Below are 25,433 nucleotides of genomic sequence, written 5' to 3'. Positions count from 1 at the left end.
AAATTAAACGAAATAAACATTTGAAATATATGAGTTTGTATGTAATGTATGAATATAATATACAAGTTTCACTTTTTAAATGGAATTACTGAAATCAATCTACTTTTTCATGATATTCTAATTTTATGACCAGCACCTGTATATATATATAAACCTGTTCTGATAGCCCCCAGAATCAAGAACAGTCCAGCACTTCTAAATAGTGAGACAAAACTCAGCCTGGTAAGGTGAGCATTAATCAGAGAAACATACAGGAGGCCAAAGATAACCCTGATGAAGCTGCAGCTCTTCTGCACAGATGGGAGGATCTGGGACCACTATAAGCTGCACAGCTGAACTTCATGAAGAGTGTCAGGAGAAGAGCTCTGCTTAAGGAAAAAATAAATCAGACTGTTTGGAATTTGCCAAAAGACATATTGGAGACTCCCCAAACGTATGGAAGAAGGTGCTGTGGTCAGATGAGAATAAAACTTCTTATCATGCTGAGAACAGTGAAGCATGGTGGTGGCAGCATTATGCTGTGGGGATGTTTTTCATCAGCATGGACTGGGTAACTGGTCTGAGATGAAGGAAAGCTGGATGGAGCAAAATACAGAGAAACTCTTTATGGAAAATGGTTTAAGTCTCCCAGAGATTTGAGACTGGGACAGAGGCTCACCTTCCAGCAGAACGATGACCCTAAACTCACTGCAGTGGAGTGAGGAGAACCAATGAAATGTCCTGAAATGGTCCTGTTAAAGCCTAGACCTCAGTCCAAGAATCTTTGCTTTATTTTAAAGATTGCTGGACACCAGTAGCGCCTGTCCAAACTGAAGTTTGGTCCTGAAGAACAGATGAAACTCCTGAGGTCAGATGGACTAAGATCATGGAGATGAACCTGAAGTGAGTTGCTGTTGTAATTCTGCACTCAAGAGGTTTTCTTTTGTTTGTTTTTTTTTTTTTTTTGCATCTTCAAAATAGTAATTCTGTTGTGTAAATTAAAAGATAATTTAAAGTGTTTTATTAAGCAATACGTCTGTTGTCAACGCTAAAAGCAGTAGATATTTTGCACCACTAGATGGCAGCAAAAATGCAGGATCGCATCCCAGCCTGGGGCTTTTCTGGGTAGAGATACAGTTCTACTGTTCTCACGTGGGTTTCCTCCCACAGACCAAAAACATGCATGTTAAGTTAATTGGTAACTAGCTGAGAGTGTGAATGGTTGTTTGTCTTTATGTGGCTTTGCAATGGACTTGCAACCTGTCCAGGTTCCCCATGACCCGGAAAGGAGGAGTGGGTAAAAAAAATGGATGGATGGATGACAGCACTGCTCAGTGTTAGTTTGCTTTTCAATTATTAGTAGTGATTTAATATGCATACAGTTGAGGTGTTGAGATCCTTTCCAAGTGTCTGCTTCTAAAATGATACAACAGCAATTTGTGGTAAAACTTTTTAATCAATTTTCCAAAATCTCAGCAAATGAAATTCAAAACATCTGTGAATAATGTTCTGTTGGAGACTTATTTTATTTAAATCTGTATTAAACCAACTAGTAAAGTATGCACATTTAGACTGATTGAATCTAGTTGTCTTTGTATAAATACATTCAAAACTTGGTTGTAAATTTAAATAGAAAGGGTAAGATTAGTGTCAAAATATTATTTTCCATTGAGGATCAGAGTTGACTATATAAAGTCATTAATAGCTTTGCTTTGATACATCTGACTTTATCCAGTTTCAGTCCCTGAGTTGTGTCTCCTTCATGTTTTCCTGCCTGCGGAGTACAGCCGTCTGGCTTTAGACTCTCCCCTCTCCAGGCTCTGGTTGCTGTTCTGAGCGTCTCGCTTCTTCTCCATCAGGGGAACACAGGTGCATCCCACAGCCACAGAGACGTAGATCTCTGTGTAGGAGTGCCGTCCCCCAACACAGGATCCGGTCCTTTTCAGGACAACAGAGGGAGCGTAGACAGGAGTGCTGCGGTGCCGCTCGCTCTCCTCCCCGGACGAGCCGAGCAGGCAGCCCTTACACAGGCAGTAGGCCTCTGGGATGGAGCGGGGGTATCTGCTCGGGTCGTACGACATCCTGCAAAATGAGGTCAACAGATCATGTTTTGGATTTATTTGCATGTGTACAGGTGGGGAGGGGAGATAGAGCCCCTGATAATCTGGGGGTGGCACACCAAAACCAAAAGCCGTAACAGGATATCAGGTATTTTATTATACTTTCGATGTAGGCTGGTAAACAAACACAGCAATAATGGAGTTAGGGAATCGCCTTCTGATATTGGCCAACTTCAGCTCCTTATTTTACAGCTGATGTTACTGAGCTCAGCAGTCACGGCTCCACTGAGGCTTGCCCTCTTCCCTCTTAAAATTCACACTTGTAAAAATATTATCCAAATAACCTTCAGAGACCCTGCATCCTCATCTGAGCTTGGCTTTCTGCACCATTTTGTTTTATCCTGTTCAACAAAGACCTGTTGTCCTTATTCAGGGTGCCAAGCTTTTAGTTTGGATATTTGTGTTTCTTTTTAAGGTTTAAGAATATATTTATTATTTTTTTAGAAATGTTTCACTTGCCACCAAATCAAAAGGGGCAATAATGTTTTTGCCTGTGTCTGTGAGCGTTTGTTTGTTAGCAAAACATTTCGTAACCCACTGGATGGATTTTTAAAGAAACTCAGTAAGTAATCACAGTGTATGTCCACAGCTGATTAACTTTTGGATTCAACACTATTCAAGATGGCCACCACAGCTAAGTGACATTAGCCAAAACAAAAATGGCTGTAATTTAGTCAATTTTACCATAAATAGAGCAAATGTTTGGTGTGGTCTTAGCTGAGTGTCAGCCTCAACAAATACGAGTGCTATCAGATGACACAATAGTTCATGAGATTGTGTGCATGTCATTTTACAAGGGTTGACCAAAATGGCATGAAAGGTGGAGAGGGCGATGTGCATTCTTTCAAGACATGCCGTGCCTTAATTTGTTTATGTTTATGAGGTTCTACTAACCCCAAATGCACACCAAACAAAAGCTCCAGACTCAGGAGGGGGCAGAAAATGTACAGGAGTGGCCAAAAGGTTTTGCTACTGATTTACAAACAGAACTGCACTTTTTATTTTTACTGCAGCACCACCAAAAATAGATATGTTACACATTTTTCCTAACATAGCCCTATTGGGTTCAAATTATTGCAAAGTTTCATAACATTTGATAAATTTAAGTAACTTCTTCAGTTGTTTTTTTTAATATAAATAATTGCAGTTTTGTGTTTTGGGTGCAACAATTAGTCTTTTTCCTACACCTCCTCACTACTCAGACTACCCATAGCCTTCACTTTAGATGCAATTTACAAAAGTTAGTGAGTTTGAAAGTTATAGTTATGTTAAATAATCATCCTGCAAATTGGCAAATCTGACCAGATGTTTTAACTAGTCTGTAAACTTTGTGGTGTAATGTTCCCCACTGTGTCTGTGAGAGTTTAATTATCACCAATAAGACTCATTATTTGTGCTGAACAACAGAACTGGATCCTAAATCAGCCGGTCCAAATACAAGAAAAGGTTGGAGGCTCTTGGAGGCTCTTGGAGACACGGGGACACATGTGAGCCGCTCCTACCTGTAGGCCCAGGGGGACACGCTGAGCAGGTTGACCGGGAGGCGGTTCCCGCCGTCGGTCCGGGCTCCGGTCGGGCAGCTCAGGTTCCGTTTGACCCGGGGCTCCAGCTGCAGGGCGTGGTGGAACGCGCTCATCACTCCCACCGACAGCCGCCCGAACATCTGCTCCAAAATCTCCTCCGGCAGGTCCGAGCAGGTTCTGGCCGCCTTCTTCCGGAGCCGACTCGGCCCCGCCGGGCGGCCCGGGAGCAGCGCGCCCAGGAGGAACAGCAGCAGGATGCGGCTCGGACGCAGCATCGGTCCGGGGCTGCGCCGGAGCTCGCATCCACCGGAGAACACAAACGACTTCCACCTGCGAGACTTTGAGCTGTCTTAAAGAAACATGATCAGAAAACAAGTGAGCCGCTGAGAGTCCACGAGTTTGAGTTCAAGAGAGTCTGCGGAGGAGACTTTGGCACATGTCCACAGTCCCGCCGGGATCAACAGGCGCCTGTAAAACAATACGATCTGAAAAGACTGAGATTTTACACCTGAAAACTTTTGTTTAAAATGAGAAGAACCATTTCCGTTTTTGTTTTGTTTTTTCATCCACTGATGTGTGCGTAAAATCCACAGGAGGCGTTTCTGACTGAACAGTCCTGTCTGAAACCCGACCTCTAAAATAAGAAATATTCCAGGGATTATGAAGCAGGGAGTTTTCTCTCTCTCTCCCTCTCTCTCTCTGCTGCTGGATCCGGACCAGAACCCGCCTTGGAAAAACCTCTTCTGTCAGCTCATAAAGTCACAGTGAAACGACACAAAAATAAATGGCTGAACTACTCCTTTAAAAGCCAAGCGTCTGTCATTTTATCCTACAGTTTATGAGACTTATTCTGATCCTGTCTGCATTCATGGGCCTGTCTGTGAGGACAGCTTGCAGTATTGCATGAAATAGCACAGTTGTTTACAAAGTTTGACCGAAGTAGCTCTAACTTCACCATTTATCATCATAAGATGATCTCAGTCTAAAACTGGGCCTTTAATGCCATCCAGTTTTCTAAAACCTTAGTTTGATCTGATGCCTTGTAAAAATAAAACACTATATTAGCAGCTGATTCGTTTGTATCTAGGAAGAAACTCATCCACTCTTGTCCAAAATAGTAAAAGCATTAATTTATTTTAAACCAGTGGTTCCAAACTCTGGTCCTTGAGGAACACCATCCTGCATGTTTTAGTTGTTTCCCTGCTTTGACACGCATGATTTGAATGACCAAGTGATTAACTGGCTCCTGTGGACATCAAAGACCTGCTGAAGGGCAGGGAAACTATGAAAACATGCAGGATAGTGTTCCTCGAGGACCAGGGTTGGGAACCACTGATCTAAACAAACAAAACAGGAAGACCAAGAAAGTGAATAAATCAATCAATGATTCTGATGTTCTTTGACTTCAGCTGAAGTGATTGGGGTGCATAAGTGTGATACAACATGAGACAATTCTCCATTTCTAAACATGTTTGATATTATAAGAAGGGGGAAATGTTCATTTTTACACACTGGACAGTGGTGAGGAGAGTCTTCTCACAAGTTTCTGATTATTAGAAAGTTCTGCTCCCACAAACAGGTGCTAAATGAGAACCTGTTGGGATAAATCCGAGGCTCGATGCAGCTACTCTGGCAGCAGGTCGTCTCCCAGCTCTTCCTCTGCAAAGTCATCATCATCCACCCGTTTCTTTGCACCCGTCTTTGGTCTTTCCATCTGAGGCCCCAGTGGGTCCACGTAGGAGGCATCTACAGAAACGAGAGGAACAAAGATTTTCTTTTTGTTATTAATGCTCTGGACCTTGTTGACTAAAAAGCATTCTAGTACAGTGGGTACAGCAGCCTTAATGTAACATAATAAAGATCTTCAAGTTTGATGGGTTTTTTTTTCATAATCAAACATAAACTATAAAGCCAGAAGATGTGCAGACACTATAAAATTAATATTCTTGGAATTATTAGTTTTGGTAATAATCCCTCTCATTAGTCGCTGCTCCTCTGGATCAAAATCAGTCAGCTGAGGTGGTTCAGGCCTCTGATTAGGATGCTTCTTGGTTGCCTTCCTATGGATGTTTTCTGGCCAGATCCCACAAAAGAAGAAGAGAAGCTGGAGAGAGGGATGTCTAGGTTTCCTTCCTTCACGACCTCACCATGGACAAGTGACTGACTGACAGACGGACGGACGGACTATCCTGATGCCAAACTCAGCTTGCAAAGTTAAAAAAAAAAAACCTTAAGATGCGTCTAACATCCCAAGATGTTTCTGTTTCTAAAAAATGTATCTCTCTGGGCTGCAACTGTTGGAAACAAGATGGCGTTCAAATTGCAAGAAAAAAAAGTTAATTTACCATTTGAGTTTCACTGAATTCTGAGTGTTTGAGACCAAGTGACCAGCGAGCCACAAGGCGAGTTTTGAATGTTCAGTTTGAAGCAGTTTTTTGATAATTATTATTTATCTTCAGTGTGGTTAGACCTGGACATTTGCCTCAAATGTTTTCTGTCAGAGTGTAGTCAGAACACAGCTTAGCTCTACGACTTTTTGACTCTTTTAAAAGAAAAGTTGTTGCCTTAAGAGTTTTTAGTTTGACTGGTTTTACTTTAACTTTGTGATCATTTCAACCCTAAAAGGCTCATGGGAAATTAGGCCCAGACCTTTTCAGTTACTTGGCCAAAAAAAAACCCAAAGGAGCAACTTATTTATTTCAGAAAACAAAAGTCAGACGGAGCAGGATGTTCTTTTGAAAAAAAAAAGACTTGTGTGCTCTGAAAGATGACCCACTCAACAGGAGGATGATGCTTTATTTCTCTGCAGAGACAAGAGCTTCTGTGTTTGGAACAGTTTTAGTTGCACCATCTGGGCAGACAGCGAACAAATATAAAGACTACAGAAACAAAGCAATCAATTCCAGCTGTTTCCTCCATTTTCTCAGGCAATTGTTGCTTTACAAACAAAAAAAATTAAATGAGTAAAAAGATATTTTAAGTAATAAATGCAGAATATTTGGCATAAAAGTTTAAATAAAATGATTTAGCTTTGATTTTTGTCTGCATTCACGTTAACTTCCACAGATTTTTTATTTATAATTTAATAAAGGGGACTAGGAATAACATCTTTTGTAAGACTATATCATCTGCTCTTGGTTTTCTTGTTGGCTGATGTCTTTAAAGTAACTTGAAGGGATTTGAGCAGCAGCAGGAAATACAACCTTCTCACAGAAACGGTCTGCTGATGTGATGACTAAATGTAGTTTTAGAAGACAAAGCTGAGGGACATCAGAGGGACAAAAGATAAATAGGCCGAATCACATCATTAACCAAAGAGCTGGAGTCACATAAAATACATACTCACCGAGTTCTTTTGGGCTGCTGGCTTCGTAGGGCTCGTTAGAACCAGGAAGTGACCTCATCTTGGCGCTCAGACGCTCTCCTCTAATGCTGCCACTGCTGTGGCCGCTGTCTGCGTGAAACACACACGACTTCAGTCTGAGTCAGCCGTTCTGACAGCGAAACCAGGTTAAAAAGGGCCTAGAAGGTGAACGTAGCTCAAATTCAGCACAAACAGTTTTATCTGATACATCCTATTAATCATTCAGTAGCAGATCATCCCAGGACAAATACTTCTGATAATACTTCAGCTGAGCAGTAACAGCTGTAATCTATTTACACACATTCACAAAGATTTTTGGCTCTTTTTGTGGTCAAACTTATTTTTCAATGAATTAGCTAGTTTTCTAATACATTAAAGCAAACACTGGCTCATTTAATTTATGGTTTTGTCCCCTTTTAGCTCTTTACACACAGTCTCCACAGAAGTTTGTATTTCGAAGTATTTCTGATTGGTTGAGTACTCCCAGCAATTTATTTCTGCCTTTCTATCTTTGTCATGTCATGTTTAATCTCCACCATAACTAGAATCTTAGCAATCCGAAAAGATGGGAAGGCGCTGAGAGGACATGGCTCTAATTGTGACATTAATCCCAGGGTTTCCCCCAGCGTATTATAAGCCTGGCGGGTCGCCAGGCTTTGGTGACCCGGCTGCCAGGCTAAGCTCCGCTTGTTTATTATAAATACGTCATTTTTTATACACGTTTTATACAAGTTAGCAAGTCGCTGGAGCCACAGCAATAAACATCAAACAAGCAGGTTTGACCAAAAATGGTTAGTTGAGCTGAAATTTAGCGAGTGGCTTTACAAGACCGAATATGGTAAGCATGTTTTGTGCTTAGTAAAAATATTAACCTTGTTTACCAATAAAATGATGCTATGAAATTCAGCATTAGATGTGTTTTGTGTAGTGATCCAACATGCAGCTTGTGCCACAAAAAGCAAAGTACAGTACAGCATCTCTCTGTTGTTATTTATTGGCCTTGACGTGAGACGTGTGTTGGTGCCTTGTTTGCACTTTTTCATTGATGTTAATTTAATTTATTTGTAAATGTGACTAAAATTAGGATTCAAATTAGTTGCAATCAATTAGTATTTATTTTAATTGTATTTATGCTTACAAAAAGTATTTCAAAAGGGCCTTTTTGTTTTTTACAATATATCACATAATAAATAGCTATATTTTCAACTTTCCTGTCAACTTCAATTTTTTTTTTTTTTTTTACTAAATCACGGTCAGCTGACAATCAGCCAGCGAGCAGCCAGCAAACGGCCACCTACCACCAGGCTTAGCCTCTTTTCTGGGGGAAACCTTGAATCCGTACATGTTTCACATTCCAGGACACAAATAAGCGCGTAAAGTTTAGATCCACCTATTAGCTTTACATTTGATCTTTATTCTTTTAGACACAGCTGCTGAAAAGACACTTCACTTTAACTAAAAGACATTTCATCCTATCCAAAGGCTTATTGACAAAGACACCAATTTACTCTCAGCTGGTACTTTCCACAGGATGTGATAAATATGTTGGAGTGTGTTTGTGTGTTTGAGCCTCATGACAGGCTGACAGAGCTGTGTAGTGAACCAAAGGACAGAAATGATTACAGACCACAGAATCAACATCTGGCTGCCAGGTAGCCGTGGAAACTGAAGAGGACAACAGCTGAAAGCTGAAAAACAGGAAGAAGACCTGATGTTCCACGTTCTCCCACAGTCCCAAATATCTCACATGAGGCCTCATGAACTGACAGGCAGCTGAAAGCTCTCCTGGAAAATGGGATTTCCCCTCTTTCTTTCCTTTTTCTCAGACAGTCTGAGGAAAATGTTGCGTAACTGGGAGATGGACAACCAAAATGAAAACTGTCTGGACCTTACTACAGTTCCTGCTAAAAATATAATGAGATTTAAAGGAGACCAAGCCAGCTTGAATTAGGTCTGTGTCAGAACATTGTTAAATCTGTAGCACTAAGAAAATGTTAAGAATGAATCTCAGCTACCACCACACCCATCGTTAGTACAATATCTGGAAAACTGACTGAGCTATAGCCTTTTTTGTGTTTGCTAAGGTTGATTAGCTGTGGCGGCCATCTTGAATTGGATTGACTCCAAAAGTTAATTAGTGGTATATAAATTCAGGATAACTCTCAGCTACTACCACACCAAATTTTAGTTCAATATTTGCAAAATTAACTGAATTGTAGTCACTTTTGTAAGTGCTAAAGCCAATCAGCTGTGGTGGCCATCTTGAATCGGGTGATTACATTGTGAGAGTTTTATTACAATCCATCCAGGGTTTCATGAGAATTTTTGCTAACAGACAAACATCTTGACACACACACACACACACACAATCGCTCACCTTTCACCTCTGGTAATAAATAATAAAGTGTCTGGGTCAGTCCTGTTTCTGCCACATTGGTTTTACCAGATTCACATGACAAACTAACACAGATCCAAACACACAAGAAAGCTAAAGAAAACATTTCGAGCCCGTCATTGGAGCTACAAACTTTCCCAGCTTTTCCTCTGCCTCATAATGTACGGAGCTGCAAATATGCAGGAGTTACAGAAAACATGGAAAATTTTCATCTGCACCAGAGGTTTTCTCACATATCTGAAAGAGGTTTGTTTAAGAGCCCTAAGTGCAAACATTACATTCAGTCCAAGATCACAACCGCCTGTCAAAAACTTTCTGGACCATCTTCAGATTTTTTTTTTTTTTCACTATAACTTTACAATTTACAAAAAGAAGTTAGTTTACAGTGGGTCACTTCTGCTCAGTGAGGTGGAAATGCATCACTTAAGTATTCAGAACAGTAAAGATAATTTATATTATTTTTTATAAGATGTTTTCTTAATACATTTTAATATATATTATACCAGAATAAAAGCTTTTAATATGTTACTGTTTCTTGGTACTAAACAACCTGTATGGATCATATTAAAAAAAATAAAAAACACGGGTCATTGCATACCTCTCTCTGAGTCTGACAGTGGACTGAATTGTTTAGACTGAGGCTGAGATTCTGAACAGCAAACAGGAAGCAGCAGCAACACAACACAGATGAAGAAAGACGAGCCAGAGAAGCAGAAAGACAAAAAGGAGAACAAAAGCTGATTGCACCGGGTGCAAAACATCAACAGTACAACAGAACAGTGCTCTGTGCAGAGAAGATCGATGAGAAATCCCACTTTTTTATAGTCTTCATACTCTGAGGAGCTTGCAAATTATCTGTTAAGTCAGAAAATAATAACTAAATAAGGGGTTACGTTATGCTGGTTTTAACAAATAAGTTTAAAGACTGCACAGAAAAACCTCCAGTAACTGCACTGGTTTGCTCTACCAGATCCAGATTCATGCTCCTGCACTAAAAAGCAATGGGATAATAAAAAGTTAGAGGTTCTCTTATCTAATTTATCAGGACACAGACACATAATGGACAGAATGAAGCAGCATCCATGTTATCAGGTGAGTGGTGTTTATTCTGCTACACTACAGGATCATACTGGAGACAGCTGCATAGCAGAAAGAAGCTTGGCTTTCTTATGGGTACACCCCACTCTAGTTTGTCTGGATTACATTTGAAATTTGTTGATGGGCCAGTTTTCCACGTCTGAGCCTGTGTGCGTGTCTGTGTTTGTTACGGATCTGTGGTGGAGGAGAAGTGAAAAACTGAGTGGGCTTTTAGTGTATATGCTGGAGCCTCAGTGTGCTGAGAAACAAATGATTGGAACCATAGCAAAAAGAAATATACCCATAACGATGGACTTCTTAGGAGAGGTGAGGACAGATGAAGCAGCTGCAAATCATGTAAACAAGATAGGACAGACAGAAATGGTGACCAAAAACATACAAATGTCATAGAAAATGTAATGAAAGTCAAAATATACACATCTAGACTTTTTTCTATAACTACAAATCCCTAAATGTCTCAAAATAGTTTAGGGGAAAACTCTGTCTTTTTTAAAGTTGAGCACAATTTAGTGACATCTAGTGGTAAATTTGCAGACTGCAATACTGTAAAAGTTTAAGTCAGATCTTTTGACATGGGGTCTTGTGGAAAGGTTATGAGCGATTAATATCTTACCTGTTGTAGAAATCTCTTTAAATGACCTCAGTGCGGAGAAATATATATAAACTCTCATTGGATTAACAAGATAACAGCTCGTCCAAGTGGGCCAGGAACAAGGAGGATTGTTGCTCCTAAAACCACTCTCTAAAAGTCTTATCAAGAGATCTTTTTTGTTTGTTTTTCAGAACCTGATTTTGTTATCTGGATACTTTCGGTAGAAACTGTGATATGCAAAAGTTTTTTTCAGGATTATGGGTAAAAAATATTATATATATAAAAAAAACTGTATTTAAATAATAATCTGGTTTTATTTTAACATAAGATGTGTGCATTATCTCATCAACGTTTTCAAAGAGCATGTTTGAAATGCAGACACATGTAAGATCCTCCTGGCGACTCGAACTCACCAGCGCTCCCTGCGCTGCCCTCTCTGCCTTCTCGACGACCTCTCGCGCTGTTCTCCCGTCCCGACTTCACCCTCTGCCAGTACAAAGAGGGAAACGGGTGAGAAGAGGAGAAATCAAGATAATGCAGGTAAAAAATTTAAACCGCACAGAACAGAATTCTAAACGGTTGACGGATGATAGTCAATAGTGGGAATAGCGTCATGCTCGAAACATTTTAAATACTGTCTGAAGTTTTTCCTGAAGCATAATTTGTTGTTGATTTTATGACGTTTATTCTTTGCTGAACAAGACCCAGTTGTCCAGGCACTAAAACAGTGAAGACCAAAGAAAAAAAAAAGTTAAACAATAATATTCTGTATAAATGAAGTTGATAAAAGACCTATTTTTTAAAATCACTACATAAGAACCTTTATGAACATCCGTTTTTGATTTTGATCACTGAACTCATTCATCATTTTATTGCATACTTTCTGAAGGTTATCAGTTACTTTATTTTATGTTTTGTCATTATTCCGTTTGGAGAATTGAGGGAATATTGAGTCAACCCTTTGGCTTCTAGTTTCTCCGGTCCAGGAGAGTCTCTAATTTCAGACCAGCTGGATGTGTTCACAAATTTATATTCCTGATGGGTTCCTGGCTCAGAGAAATTCCTCCACAACACCAGTGGTTTCCAGCGTTTAAAGTTTGCAGATGATGTTCAGCTTTTATTGAGCGCTTAATGGAGTAAAGTTCATAAATCCCACTTAGGATCCCAGATGTTGCTGTCGTCTTGGAAACTGAGTGTACTTTCATCACTGTTTCTAGTTGTGGAAAGCCTTTTGAATCTTCAGTCATACAAAATGCTTTTACATGTTTTCTGCTGCATCAGTTTTGCCTTGTGTTGTCTAAACTCTTCATCGTAGTGACATAAGGTTGGTATAAGGAGAACAAACAAAAATATAGATATACCAACTTATTATCCACCTTGGCAGGTTATATGTGTTCAACAAACTCATCTAAGCCAGTCAGATGTTCCCGGTGACCAGAATAATCCAAACTTGTTGGATCAAATCTGTAAACATCTCTCCAGAAACTAAAGATGTCTTATGAGACTACATCTTACTGACATCTGACAAGTGTGATCTGTTTAGCATCTGCTCCTCTGTCAGTACAATTTGATTCACAGAAAATCAGCAGGAAATTTAAAAAAAAAAAAAGAAAAGTGCTTTACGTGTTTCTCAAGCTGCAGTTACTGCTGTCCAAATTTAGAGCAAAAGAACACAAGCATGTTTTCAATCAGCCCTCCCCTTATATCAAACAGAGCAAGATGTGATGAAAATATGATTAATGAGAGGGACTTCATGTTCTGTACGTATGCCTTAGTTGTCATTATGGTAATGTGATAGACATGTACTCAGGAGACCTTATTTTTTTAAATCTTACAATATATTTGAGCGGTAATAAAAATAATCTTAGAGTTTACTACCATCTGACATCTGGTGTTTTCTGCTTTTCTTTATTCTGTATTCTCTTGAAGTGAGAATTCAAGAGTGTAAGATAAATGAACTGTACTTATATAGCGCCTTTCTAACCAACCAAGCTACTCAAACATCTTTACAACACAATCTGCTGTCATTTACCCGTCCACACACACATTCACACAGCACTGAATCTCTACAAAGCTAACCTGAATAAATTATTCTATAGAGTCTAATCAGTGCTTTAGATCACATTCATGCACCGATGGGGCACATCGGAGGCAATTAGGGGTTCAGTGTCTTACTAAGGGACACTTCGACATTTGGCATAATGGTGGAATCGAATCGCCAACTCACTCATCTGAGGACGATTGCTCTAACCACTGAGCAACAGCCGTTCGTTTGCCTATTGCTTACTAAACAACTTATCCTTTTCCGATTCCTCAAAAAAAGTTTGAAGTCAAAGATTGAAAATTTAGGTCAAAGATAGGATCTAGAATAGACATTCATACCCAGAATTATCAACAGATTGCACATCTTTTGTGGGAGCAAATCAGGATTCAGCACATCTGTCTAAGGCTCCATTTACACTTACAGTTTTTAAGCGAAATCAGAACATTTCTGTTGTGTTTCGGGTGTTCGTGTACACAACAATAGCAGTTGTTTTCTCTAACACCAAAACTTTTTGGATCCAGGTTTTTGGACATGCCCAGCATCAGTGTGCAATTGCACATGTGCACTAAAGACGGCTGCAGTCAGTAGTTTTGTAGATGAACAACAGTAACAACGGCGACAGCAGAGTGCTGTTTGTGCTGCTCACCCTTTTAGTTTATCACAGACCTTTTGACACAGAACATATGTGCTGCACCATGTCTTGGGTCAGTGGAGACACATTTCACACATTCTATAAATATACTGTCGGTCCAAACAAACAGATGAGAACTTGCCATCTTGGATGTACTGTTTTCATGCTTAAAAATGAAGTGTCTACACTCACGTACGTGTCAATGAAACACAAAAATCTGAGCGCCAGCCAGTGACCTGGCATGAAAACTACAGTGGATTCAACATTTTTTTGTGGTCACGTCGAAACAGAGACTACAATCACAGCATTACCGAGTAACTTTTTCACAATCAACATGAAAATTTCTAACGTTTCCAAGGATCATTCACATGTAAACAGGGCCTAAATCTCAAAGCCCTCATAAAGTGTGTTTGCACCTCAGACGCATGCTGCCAATCAAATTGCATCTCTTTGTGCCAACACAACTTGCCCTCATTTAAATGGGGTATTACACATGCATTTAGAGGAAAACCTACCCAAATTTATGTAAACTACTGCCAGTGCTAAAAGCATTTGATCCTCAAAGACGGGGCTGTTTGCATGAGCAATTTACAGTCTCCTAAGAGCTGGTGGCTCTACAAAACTGTTGCACCATCAACACAGAAACAGGTGACACAGCCCAGTGTTGCAAACTGCTTTTTTAAAAGTTTATTATAACACCTAACAGACACAAGACATTTACCTGCTCTCTGATCTCCTTCATCTTCTCTACCTTCTTCAGCCTGGTGGCATATTCTTGGACCTCTTTTAGACCCATATCTGTGGACAGTCTCACCAAGAATCGCAAACCTTAACACAAGCACACACAGACATTTGAATGATCTTCACACTCCGACCAGAGGATGATCTGCTGTTCATCAAGAGTCCTAAAACGGTGAAATAAAAAGATGACTTGCATTCCACATTTTCTGGAAACTTGCGATGGATCTCTTTATAAGTCTCCAGAGCTTTCTGGTAGTTTCCTGAAACAAAATAATAAGGATTAAACCTCTACTGAACTCTGCCAGTTCACTTTGCAGATTACCTGTCATGAAAAGTAAAATAAAATGTGTTTATTTCTCACCACTTCTCCTGTAACAGCTGGCCACTATTAGCTGCCATTTCACTTGTGTTGGTCTATGAAAAACATCAGAAATATATCTATTCAGCACAGACCCACAAACCTGAACTGAACATCCAGCATACATTATATCAAAATTTATAGTTTTTATTCTCTACCTGATGGGAACACATCACAGATCAGTCTTTGCAGGCACACTATGACCTTGTAATTTAGCCATCAGTTTGGCCCTGATCTTTGTCTTTACTCATTTCTCCTGCCTCTAACACATCAGCCCTATGAACTTCATGTAAATATCAAACCAAATATTTACTGTATTCATGAGCACTTGAACAGGGGCCACTGTCATGAGATACGCACTGTTATTCACCATTCAGTGATATTAATGTTGTGACTAAAAAAAAATAGTAAATTTGAGAAAACCACATAAAATAAAAATCTCTGCTTAAAAATGAAGACTACATATTCTAGTTTCAAATAGCAAGCTATTCAACAATTGTTAGAGCAAAACTGGTATGGGTTACAGGTGAAAAATGTTATATTTAATAAGAACACATTAAATCTTAACATAAAAAAGGGAAACCTAACTTCAGACAGTTCTTAGACTCTGATTCCTTTTGTTGGATTTTTTTCAACTGAAAAAGGCACGCCACTTAGTGAGAAAAAAAGAGCATTTTGTGTGTGCGTTAGCAACTTGCATGCTCCAATGTACATACATGTGCAGGGTACCCTGGGATTACGTGATTATGTGATTTTGTGCTATAAAATAAAACAGATTTGAACAATTTCATTCACATTTCAGAAGATTTTATTTGAAACTTAAGAATTAAAGGGGCTTGTTTCATAGGTTATGTTTAAAGAATGGGGATTTCACACTGGTCTACATGGGTCTTTACCCTCCACATTATAAACTGTTGTAACTTACTGTATGAGCATGGCTCTTTCAAAGTACTGGATGGCTTTCTCACAGAACTGTGTCTCGATGTAGTAAGCCCCGAGCCACTCGATCACATCAATGTTGCAGGGAAAGTACCTATAGGACTTTAAAACACTTTATATAAACCAGGGCCAAAGGCTTACATGTGTATTTACTGTGTAGAACGGTAACTTTTCATACCTCACTGTAGTACTGGAAAGCCTGAGACTTGTCCCCTTCATCATCATACAGCTTTCCCAGTTTGGCCAGTGCATGGGGGTCTGTGGGAGTCACACTGATGACTTGCATCAGCCACTCGATTGCCTGTTGAGAATCTCCCAGCAGCTCGTTACTGTTACCAAAATGTTAAGGACTGACAGATGCTCACACGATGTTTAACGGAGATGCAGGTTTGAATCCCAGAATGTGGCTCTCTTCACATAGGAAGCAGTGAGCACAGCGTAGTTTCCAAACCTGTTAGCGTGTACATGGTGCACAATGGCAAAGCTGCAATGCACTTTGCCCAGCTGAGCTACATCAAGGAATTAATATACCATGTGAAGGCAGCATAAAACTGTCAGGGCAACATCACCTGACCTTTTATTTATTTATAACTTTTAACCCAGTGCAAGGCACAGATACATTCATTAAAACATCCCTCTCAGTATGAGCAGGATACAGAATGGCCAGCTGGTACATGACTTGATCACTGTTCCTCAGGATGGCATGAAGCTTTAGAAAACAATCCAGAGCTTCTTCCAGACGGCCCAGTCTCTTATACGTCAGACCTGTGTCAAAGAGGGAAAATAGTAAATCAGCTTTGGGTAATGTTTACAGTGTTGCTAGCCTCTAAAGTGCACTTCAACCCAAGGTAGATGGTATTAATTTACTTTTACCAAAATGCATGGAGTATTTTTTTACAATTTCTCTGTTTATTCAGACATTAATGTAGTACTTTATAGATTTGAGTCCACATGCTCTATTAATATACCCTGTCTAAACCCACTCATGACTGTTTGTAGCAAGGGGTTAGGGTTTAGGGTTATTTACAGGTAGAAAACTTTGTTTCACCAGTAAGTTTTTTGGAGTTCTCCAGAGTTAGGTTTTTTATTACAGCAGTTACAGTAAAATCAATGGACCACAGTGTAAAGTGGAGAAAACTTGTTGAAAAAGAGAAAGAAAAAAAAACGCCATCATGATTCACTTTGATTAACATGATTTACACTTTATGACCTGGAACTCAAGCATAAAGATAAATCTGTGGTCAGCGCTGCACTGACTGACCCACTTATCATAGCAGAAGCTTAATATCTGACCTGAAATGACTTTAAAAAGACAAATTCACTTGGCTGTTTCTTTTAAACCCTTCTTGCATAAAATGATTTAAGTTCATTTTACTGTGCTAGAAATAAGCCTCCTCACTATAAATAACTGCTTCTACATGTTTGCTAAAAGAAAGGATTACCCAGGTTATAGAGCCCGACAGTGCACGAGGAATCATTTCTAAGAGCTTCTTTGTAAAACTCTGCAGACTTTTCATAGTCCTGTTTGAGAAACACGGTGTTGCCCTTGTTGATAAGGGCTGCGGGGTTGTAACGATCAGCATTCATGGCGAGGTCAGCATATCGGTCAGCCTGGTCATAGTCCTTCTCCTGAAACAGATTAAAGTTTAGATGAGAAAACGGAATCCACAACACTTGAATCCAGCCATCTCGCAAACTGAAAAGTAGGATTTTTTACTAATTATTACTTGCGAGCGAACATGAAGTGTTCTATTACTTTTGTGCAAGAGATGTATTCTATAATAGTTCACCATTGATTATATATTTGATATCTACTGCTATCAATCAGGTGTTAGTCTTTAGTAACAAAGTGATTCTTACCAGGAAATAGAGACAAGAGAGATTAGTGGCAGCAGCGCTTTTTACTCTGCTGTCCTTCTTCTCAAATGTCTTCAGTGTTTCCACGGCCTGATCACACAAAGAATTGTTGAGAGAAAATGTTTTGAGCAGGTTCTCAGTGGTTGCTTGGTAATACTACATAACCTCAGTACAAACATATTCCCCTGGTAAATAACACACCTACAAACATTTTCTTACAGTTTGGATTTTGAACCTTTTTCTCATGAGATGACTTTTTTTTAAATACAAATGTCCACATCTGTAAGTGTGTTATATACTGGAAGAATTGAACACCAATATCAGTGTGTAAAAAAACACATCAGCTACAGCTGCAAAGATGATGCAGATTACAGCACCATCATCTGTAAACAGTGAAGGCACCACACACATGCATCAGATGTAAGGTCTGCATGATATTAAAAAACTTGCAATGTGGGATATTATTGTTTAATATTGCAAGAACTATATAAATTGCGATGAACTCCTCATTTTCTCCTCTGTCATCACTATCATCTAAACAGTGAAAGTCCATTGGATAAACCAAATGTATTATTAGCCTACAGAACATGAATATATGGTATTTGAAATATAATGATCTATGATTAATTGCAGTCAAAGCAATCCTTTGTAATTTTGATATTGCGCTCATGGTGATATATTTATGATATATTGTGTAGCCCTATCCTGTAGTCAACTAAATTATCATAGCAATAATACTGCACAGCTATAGAGCAGCTCCACAAACACAGCTCAGAACTCAGTGTTTATTGTTAAATAATTTCCTTTCTCCACAAAAATATTCCTTACAGCTTGATGGATTTTAAACCACTAATTGAATCTCCAGTTTCTCTTGGCAGTGCTATTTTTATTTAAAAAAAATAAATAAATAAACAAAACACCAAACTTACATAATAACTTGTTTAAAGTGAAAAGACAGCACAGTCTAAATGTGATCATGGAAACTGAAGGCAAACATACCTCAACCTTAGGCATGCAGATGAGAAATAAATGGGACAAAAGCAGGAGAGAGGAGAGGGCAATGAGAAGGGGAAATGTTGAGTCTGATGCTGCTCTGATCAAGCAGCTTTATTGTGAAAAATGAAACAAATACAAACAACAATGACTGGCAGTCAGACAGAATTACAACCTTATAATGAATGGAAATAAAAAAACACTAAAAGGAAAACAAAAAAAACATCTTTTTAATTTTTAGATGACTCAGTTACTCTAATCTACAAATGAGATCTGCTTTAGGATGGAGAGTCTGCTCTGACACAATTAGTGAGCTGTGAAGCTTTAATTATGTGTCTGTTTCAGGCCTACAATAACATCTGACAAAAAATATGACGACTGAAGGTCGATGTTTGTCCTCCACCCTCCACTGCTCCTTCTGTGGTCTCTAAGACCCTGGGAGGTAAAATGTTCAACTCAGTGGTATTTCCCAGCACAGAATCACTCACCTGGTTGAAGTTTTTCTGTCGGAGGTATGTGATGGCTTTGTTGATCTCCAGATCATTGGCAAGCTCAACATACTGAGAAGTCTTCACCATGTCAACACACCTTAAAAACAATCGTAAACTACAGTCTTTATGCAGCATATTATATGGTTTGATCTCGGTTGTTAGCAAATAATTATGGCTTTAACTAACAGGAACTGGGATAGAAAGACTCGTTTTAACTTAGACTGTCAACAATTTTAAATAGTGAAAATCATTTGTTGATGGAATGAATATCAGCTGCCACCTTGCATGCCAAAATTTTAAAGAAAAATTTGGGTTGGGGACGACTCCAAATTCACACCCAATTTATCTCATTGTCTGGGACACTGACCAATATATAGTTATAGTAATATAGTTATTTTTGTGCTTACTAAAGTCAGATAGCTATGGCAGCCATCTTGAATTGGGTGCAGAGAGTTTCATTAAAATCTGTCCAATGGTTCATGAAACATAAAAGACAACTACACGCGCACACGTGCAGACGATTACACAATGAAAGGAAAGAAAAACAAACATTGGGCCAAAAATTTGAGAGAAAAGATTGAGTGAAAGTCCTATTTTCACTCTATCTGTTCACAAATTGTGCTAAAATGATGTGAAAACAAACTGACGTAATAAAGAAGGTAAAGAAAATAAGTACTTTCCTTTTTTAAAATATTGAAGATGAAAAGAAGTCACAAACCAGTCAAATCCACTAGCAAATGATGTCTCGATGGCCGGGGCAATGAGCTTGGCAGCAGTCATGATGTACTTCTCAGTCCGGAGTTTCCTACAAACAGAAAAACAAAATATGAACACAAAAATGCTACACTGAAAACATTTTGTAAGATATTCAAAAAGGCACCAGACACTATGCACTGTGTGTAATTTCTCTTACAGATCTCTTTCCATTTGGTGAAGCTTGTCGTTCTTAATGGCCTCAATCACCATATTCAAGCTGGTGTCATCCTGAAAGAGCCAAAGGGGAAGGGCAGTATAGGTTTTACATTTATCTGCAGCAAAAAAGGGGAGTTTTTAAATTTAAATCAATTGACTTAAATCTTATAGATTAGAATGAGGTTTGAAAAACGTAAAACATGTTCTCATCTGCATTATGAACTGTTTAGTTAAAGATGATATTCATAATAACTGATATGGTACATTATGATAACTCACATTAGACAGGATGTACTTGTCTTCATCATCAATACCTAGAGGAACAGAGATGAGCTTCTGGAAGGCCTTCTTCATCCTCTCTCTGTCTCCAATGGCATAGTAGCACAGGATAAGGTTGAAGCCTGTCTTTATGTTGGGACTCTCACTCATGATGTGCTCGAAGGACGTTATGGCGTCTGAATACTGGCCCAAGCGAACAAAGACCACACCGATGTTCTGCATGATCTTGATCCTCATGTCCTTGTGAGAGTTGGAGATCTGATCCAGAGCCATGCGGTAGAACTTGATTGCTTTGGGGTAGTTTTTCTGTTTGAAGTAGATGTTGCCCATGTTGACTTTCAGGCGGCCTTGAGGGGCAGCACACGCAGTTTGAGGAAAAAAATTGTACATAGAAAAAAAGACAAAGAAATGGTGTCATGCTGAATTAACATGGTCTGCATCAGGTGCTGGGAAACCAGGACAAATCATTCATAGACAAGGCAGAACTTTACACCAATAGAATGCTGCTAAACATGGGAAAGGTGTGGGAACTTTGAAACCAGATTGACAAAAAAACAACAGATCTGCAGGACAGCAGATCAGGAGATATCATCATCATCATCATCTCCACAATGTATGAGTATGGGTGGTGCAGGTGAGCAACTCTACAAAGTTAAATGTTTAGCCCTTTTTTTCTTTTGTGTGCTTTTTATTGAACACCAATAAATCAATTTAGATTATAGTACATTGAACAATGTTTTTTTTTCTGACAGTAAAATGTGTGTTTGCACATCTGCAATGAGTGTGAAGCCAAGTGATCTGCTCACCTGCATTACTGAACATCTTGTTCTTAACAATGACCTGGTAGCTGTTCAGGGCCTCTGGGTACATTTCATTGTTCTCATATTGGTTGGCAAGGTTGAGCAACACCTGTTGATGACAGAAGCATTAAAATATTTACAACCAGAAAGTCATGTAAAAAGCAGGCGGATAAGCCAGAACGAAACTAACTAGAAAAAAAAAAACTTTTAACTGTTCTCAGAGATCTCTGCCTGCATAGCTGAGAGGTAAAGTCCACAGCCTCTGAAGCCAAACTTGTAACCTGTTCTAGTGTCTCTCCCTATAATGTGAAAAGAAAGTGAAAAACAAAAATAAGATTCAACAGACTAAAAACTGTGATTCTGATCACTTATAGCTACTTCCTGGTAGACCAGCCAATATCAGATATTATGAGACAGAAGCCTTTTTGATCAGAAGTGCCACAATGAATCAAATTTGACCAAAAAGGCACCAATTTATTGCTCTTTTTATTAAAGAGTTGAAAAATACAAATAACAAGTGAAATCACACCACAGGCATGCAGTTGTATTTGTTTTATCTTCTGAGCAGAACTTCAGGAACAAGGATGGCCTGCTTCAGCCTGACTTACAGAGTAGGTGAGGTCCAGGTTGATGTGGTCTGAATTGCCAGACTGTTCCCTCTGTCTGACCAGTGTTCGCTCCTTCCTGCCTGCCTCTTTGGCTTTTTCAAGAGCCTGTGAAAAACACACACACAATACACAAAGAGTTGTATGTAACTTCATGTATTTAGGACCAATTTTAGGTTTAACTATTGCCAAGTGTGCTAAATGTTTTATTATTGGATTGAAATTGGTTTCAATGGGTTTTTTTAATTTTGATAATTGTACATTCTCTAGGGGTCCTCTGAATCATTGTGTGCATCCCCAAAAATTTGTCTCAGTGGGAACAAGTTTTCCAATTGATTACATGACCATTCATGGAGAGATCAAGCACAGTTGACCCAGAATACAGTATGAATAAAGCCTGTGTGAAACTATTGGCTGACCTAACCTGACTTAACCCATAAAAGCTTTTTCCCTTTATCCGCCTTGCTAATGATATATCTCCCCTTAGTCAAAAGTCAATCAAAGAAAAGCTGCTAAAATAAATGACAATTCATCATACCTTGCTGTCTCACTTCAAAGCTTTTATTTCTAACTAGAAACAGTCAGGCCTAGATTCATCAAAGTATTTAGTATTTGTGTCTTATATTTACCTTCTGCTGAAAACTAAGTGGTTATTTTCGCTCAGAAAAAGAAACAGAGAAAGTTTAGCTGTCTGCTGTACTGTTACTTTCACAAAAAAAAGGGCAAGCGTGTCATTAAAGGCATAATTCATTCCTGGTTATAGGAATGACTGTTAGAGGCTGGCACATCTACATTCTATGAACAAATAATCAGAAATGTGCTAAAATGAGAGCAAAAAAGAGGCACAATCTTAGTAAATCCACCCATCAGTTTTACTTCAGAAGGTTTGAAAACTGAATCAGAGTCTGACCAGCTGTAAGTTGCCTGTGCTCTGCGCCACACAGCTCTCTTCTGTCAGGTCATTCACTTTTTTCTCCAGGAGCTTGATCTTCTCTTCAGGCCTGCAAGAAACACAAAAGAAAACACGACAGTGTAAGATCATGTTGATTGGAAGCATGAGCCTTTCCCCACCCAGTTTACAAGATGAAGATGTTTTAAGGAACGCACCTGCTGCACATTAAAAGAGTGACAAAACCTAATGTTCCTATATTACATAAATCTTTGTTTGTCACATATGTAAATTTGTTAAGACGTATTAGTTCAAATTTCAAGGTTTTTTACTTAATTGTGGTACTTTGTGTTCCCTGTTCAGGGATTACTATGCCATTACTTATATAATAATTTATTAAACTTTATTTAACCAGGCAAATCCCATTAAGATCTCAGATCTCTTTTTCAAGGGAGGCCTGGGCCTGAAGGCAGCCTAACATGCAGATTTTTAACCTCTGGGAGAAAACGAGAGTGCCCGAAGAAAACCCACACAAACACGAGGAGAACATGCAAACTCCACACAGAAAGACCCCAGGTCCAACCCGGGGTTTGAACCCAGGACCTTCTTGCTGTGAGGCAACAGTGCTAACCAATCACTGCTGCTTAGAAGTATTCTTTTCTACATGACAATTACAAATTATTGTGAGTGAAATACAACAGGTACAACATTTCCAAAAAAATCTGTCATTGACAAAAAAGACAAATCAACCCAAAGAGAAAAAAAACTTACGTGTCCTCATTCTTTGCTTCAAGCGGAGGTGCAGGTCCCCTGGACTGACCCAGAGGGTCAAAGCTTGACCCTGAAAATACAGATTAACGCTGTAATAGGAGCACTTCTATGTTTACATTTTTACAATCCATCCTTATAAATAAATATGAAGGGGATTACAGTCTTTCTGTGGAGTAGAGGCACTAACTAAATAAATAAATAAATAAAACATCTATCTCCCAGCTCCAACTCTATACTCTGTCCCTGATAAAAATTCAACAATAACAACAAATAAACCATCATTAAGTAATAAACCACATTGACCAATGCTAAGAGGTAATTAGTACAAAGAGTTCAAAGTGAAATTTCTGATGAAACATTTACCACGTGTCATGTAGGAAGTGTAACCAGCTGCTCTGACAGCAGTCATCGGTCGAGCTGCCCCATCCTTTCATTTGAAAAATGACAAACATGCAAGTAAGTACATAAATAGTTTATTTTATGACTTTATTTCAACAAACATTATGCCTTGTCATAAAAGAAAAAGCCCAGGTGTATATCATAATGTTATTTATAATATTTAAAACATTTTCTGATTATAAAATACAGACTTGGATGGTTATTTGTTCTCACCTGCACAGCTCCAGTCACTGGTCTGCCCATTGACGAGGCCAAAGGTATACGAGACTATGTGAAAAGACATACTAGGCATAACTTATATTTTGCAATGTAGCTATTAAAGAAAAACACCTTCATTTGTTAAGGTACATTGGAGGTCTTTTTCATTGCTACCTTGGTTTTGTGTAAACTAATTATTTAGATGTGAGGGCTTTTTTAAATTTTGTACTTTTCAACAATTTAATTACAAAGATAATAATGATTATCTTCAGGTACGCACTTCAGTACTTTTGTCTGCACAACTACGTCTAATTTATTTTATCTTAAGCATAAAAAAGGTCTGTGGGAACCAAAATGTCAATTATAATTCCTGATTTTGAAGCTTCTTAGCATAATTTCTTCAACTTCACATTTGTTTTGTAAGCCAGGTCTTATTTAAAACTTCAAATCATTATACTTACTCCAAATGATGAAACTAAAGGCCGAGTTCCAATGGCAGTGCCTGGAAACTTTGCAGTCATCTATAATATCAAATATTATCAAATAAGTAAAAGGTTGCAGAAATTTGTGCACTGAAACTTCATGCATCCCTATTTTTTATTTTTCTTTACAAATTCAGAAATATTTTTGATAAAGCCAAGATCAAACCCCTTTGAAGTCACACTTACATTATGATTATGGGCTTTTTTATTTTTCTAATGATTCATTACTTAACTATTACTTTACTATATTTTTGAGAGCAACAATATCAACGAAAATTATGCCAACATGCAGATTTTCTCTAGACCCAATGGTATTCTTCTCTCTCTCCATCTCTATGAAAATTAAAATAAAAACAGTGTAACTGAGTCTTACCGGAGGTCTTCTTCCATGACTTGTTCTGATTGCTTGCTGGAAGCCCATATCATTCTCCAAATCCTTTTAAACATGAGAAAAAAATATACATTCTCTCCATGTAAAAATTATTTATTACAAAACTAAAGTGTCAGCGACGTAAAAGTGTGTAATCGTTCAATACACACAGCTTTTACAGTTTAAAGCTGTAACTATTACTAGCTGTAGGCTGTTAAAGTGAAAATCGGTGACTTAATACTAGTATATTCGCTTATATACTAGTATATAATGACTTACATACTATTATATACGTCCTTTATATACTAGTATATATACTTGACTTATATACTAGTATATACTATACTACTTATATACTAGTATATAAGTTATTGGTGAAAACTAACGGCTTGTTGCTAGTCTCTGTAGCATCAGATTGGTGGATAACTCACCTCTGAGTCAAATGTCGGATTAAAGTCGTTGTAACCCGAGTAAAGATCATCCTCCTCTACAGCCAGATGCACATTTTCCATCTCTGTTCTATATAAAACTAAAAAAAATGAAATTGCTTTGCGAGATGACGGGAAAAAAAACTATTTGTTGTCGTTGTAGGTTTTTACCCAC

General features: G+C 38.5%; 2 protein-coding genes across 9 annotated transcripts; both read right to left on the bottom strand.

Moving 5' to 3' along the window:
* Positions 1-1,415: 1,415 nt before the first annotated feature.
* Positions 1,416-4,592, bottom strand: il17d (interleukin 17d). The gene is made up of 2 exons (XM_017430194.3): positions 3,602-4,592; positions 1,416-2,061 (listed from the first exon to the last, which is right to left on the bottom strand). The coding sequence occupies exons 1-2, from the start codon at positions 3,895-3,897 to the stop codon at positions 1,740-1,742; spliced, it is 618 nt and encodes a 205-aa protein (XP_017285683.1). The 5' UTR covers positions 3,898-4,592; the 3' UTR covers positions 1,416-1,739.
* Positions 4,593-4,732: 140 nt separating this feature from the next.
* Positions 4,733-25,423, bottom strand: ift88 (intraflagellar transport 88 homolog). 8 transcript variants are annotated; one of them, XM_017430189.3, is made up of 27 exons: positions 25,262-25,423; positions 24,834-24,896; positions 24,440-24,499; positions 23,994-24,047; positions 23,745-23,808; positions 23,382-23,451; positions 22,632-22,722; positions 21,725-21,829; positions 21,329-21,415; positions 21,123-21,225; positions 20,317-20,663; positions 20,039-20,109; positions 19,844-19,930; positions 19,123-19,222; positions 18,641-18,646; positions 17,645-17,731; positions 17,227-17,413; positions 16,441-16,549; positions 15,963-16,113; positions 15,771-15,886; positions 14,849-14,901; positions 14,682-14,747; positions 14,468-14,574; positions 11,485-11,557; positions 10,760-10,804; positions 6,969-7,076; positions 4,733-5,368 (listed from the first exon to the last, which is right to left on the bottom strand). In XM_017430189.3, the coding sequence occupies exons 1-27, from the start codon at positions 25,340-25,342 to the stop codon at positions 5,247-5,249; spliced, it is 2,613 nt and encodes an 870-aa protein (XP_017285678.1). In that variant the 5' UTR covers positions 25,343-25,423; the 3' UTR covers positions 4,733-5,246. The 8 variants fall into 8 exon arrangements, with proteins under 8 accessions (XP_017285678.1, XP_017285681.1, XP_037832131.1 ...); XM_017430192.3 differs by lacking the exon at positions 10,760-10,804; XM_037976203.1 differs by lacking the exon at positions 18,641-18,646.
* Between the last annotated feature and the right edge of the window lie 10 nt (positions 25,424-25,433).

Source organism: Kryptolebias marmoratus, linkage group LG6 (assembly GCF_001649575.2).
Source record: "Kryptolebias marmoratus isolate JLee-2015 linkage group LG6, ASM164957v2, whole genome shotgun sequence".
In the NCBI taxonomy this organism is placed as follows: Eukaryota; Metazoa; Chordata; class Actinopteri; order Cyprinodontiformes; family Rivulidae; genus Kryptolebias; species Kryptolebias marmoratus.
Note: the sequence above shows the minus strand (reverse complement) of the source record. Positions and strands in the feature narration are given on the sequence as shown.

Coding starts and splice junctions, on each gene's coding strand:
- ift88 (XM_017430189.3), bottom strand. CDS start 25,342: ATGGAAAATGTGCATCTGGCTGTAGAGGAGGATGATCTTTACTCGGGT. Junction 16,550..17,226: donor TGTCGGGCTCTATAACCTGG/GTAATCCTTTCT, acceptor TCTTTGACACAG/GTCTGACGTATAAGAGACTG. Junction 11,558..14,467: donor TGAAGGAGATCAGAGAGCAG/GTAAATGTCTTG, acceptor TTGTACTGGCAG/AGGGTGAAGTCGGGACGGGA.
- il17d (XM_017430194.3), bottom strand. CDS start 3,897: ATGCTGCGTCCGAGCCGCATCCTGCTGCTGTTCCTCCTGGGCGCGCTG. Junction 2,062..3,601: donor GTGTCCCCCTGGGCCTACAG/GTAGGAGCGGCT, acceptor CTCATTTTGCAG/GATGTCGTACGACCCGAGCA.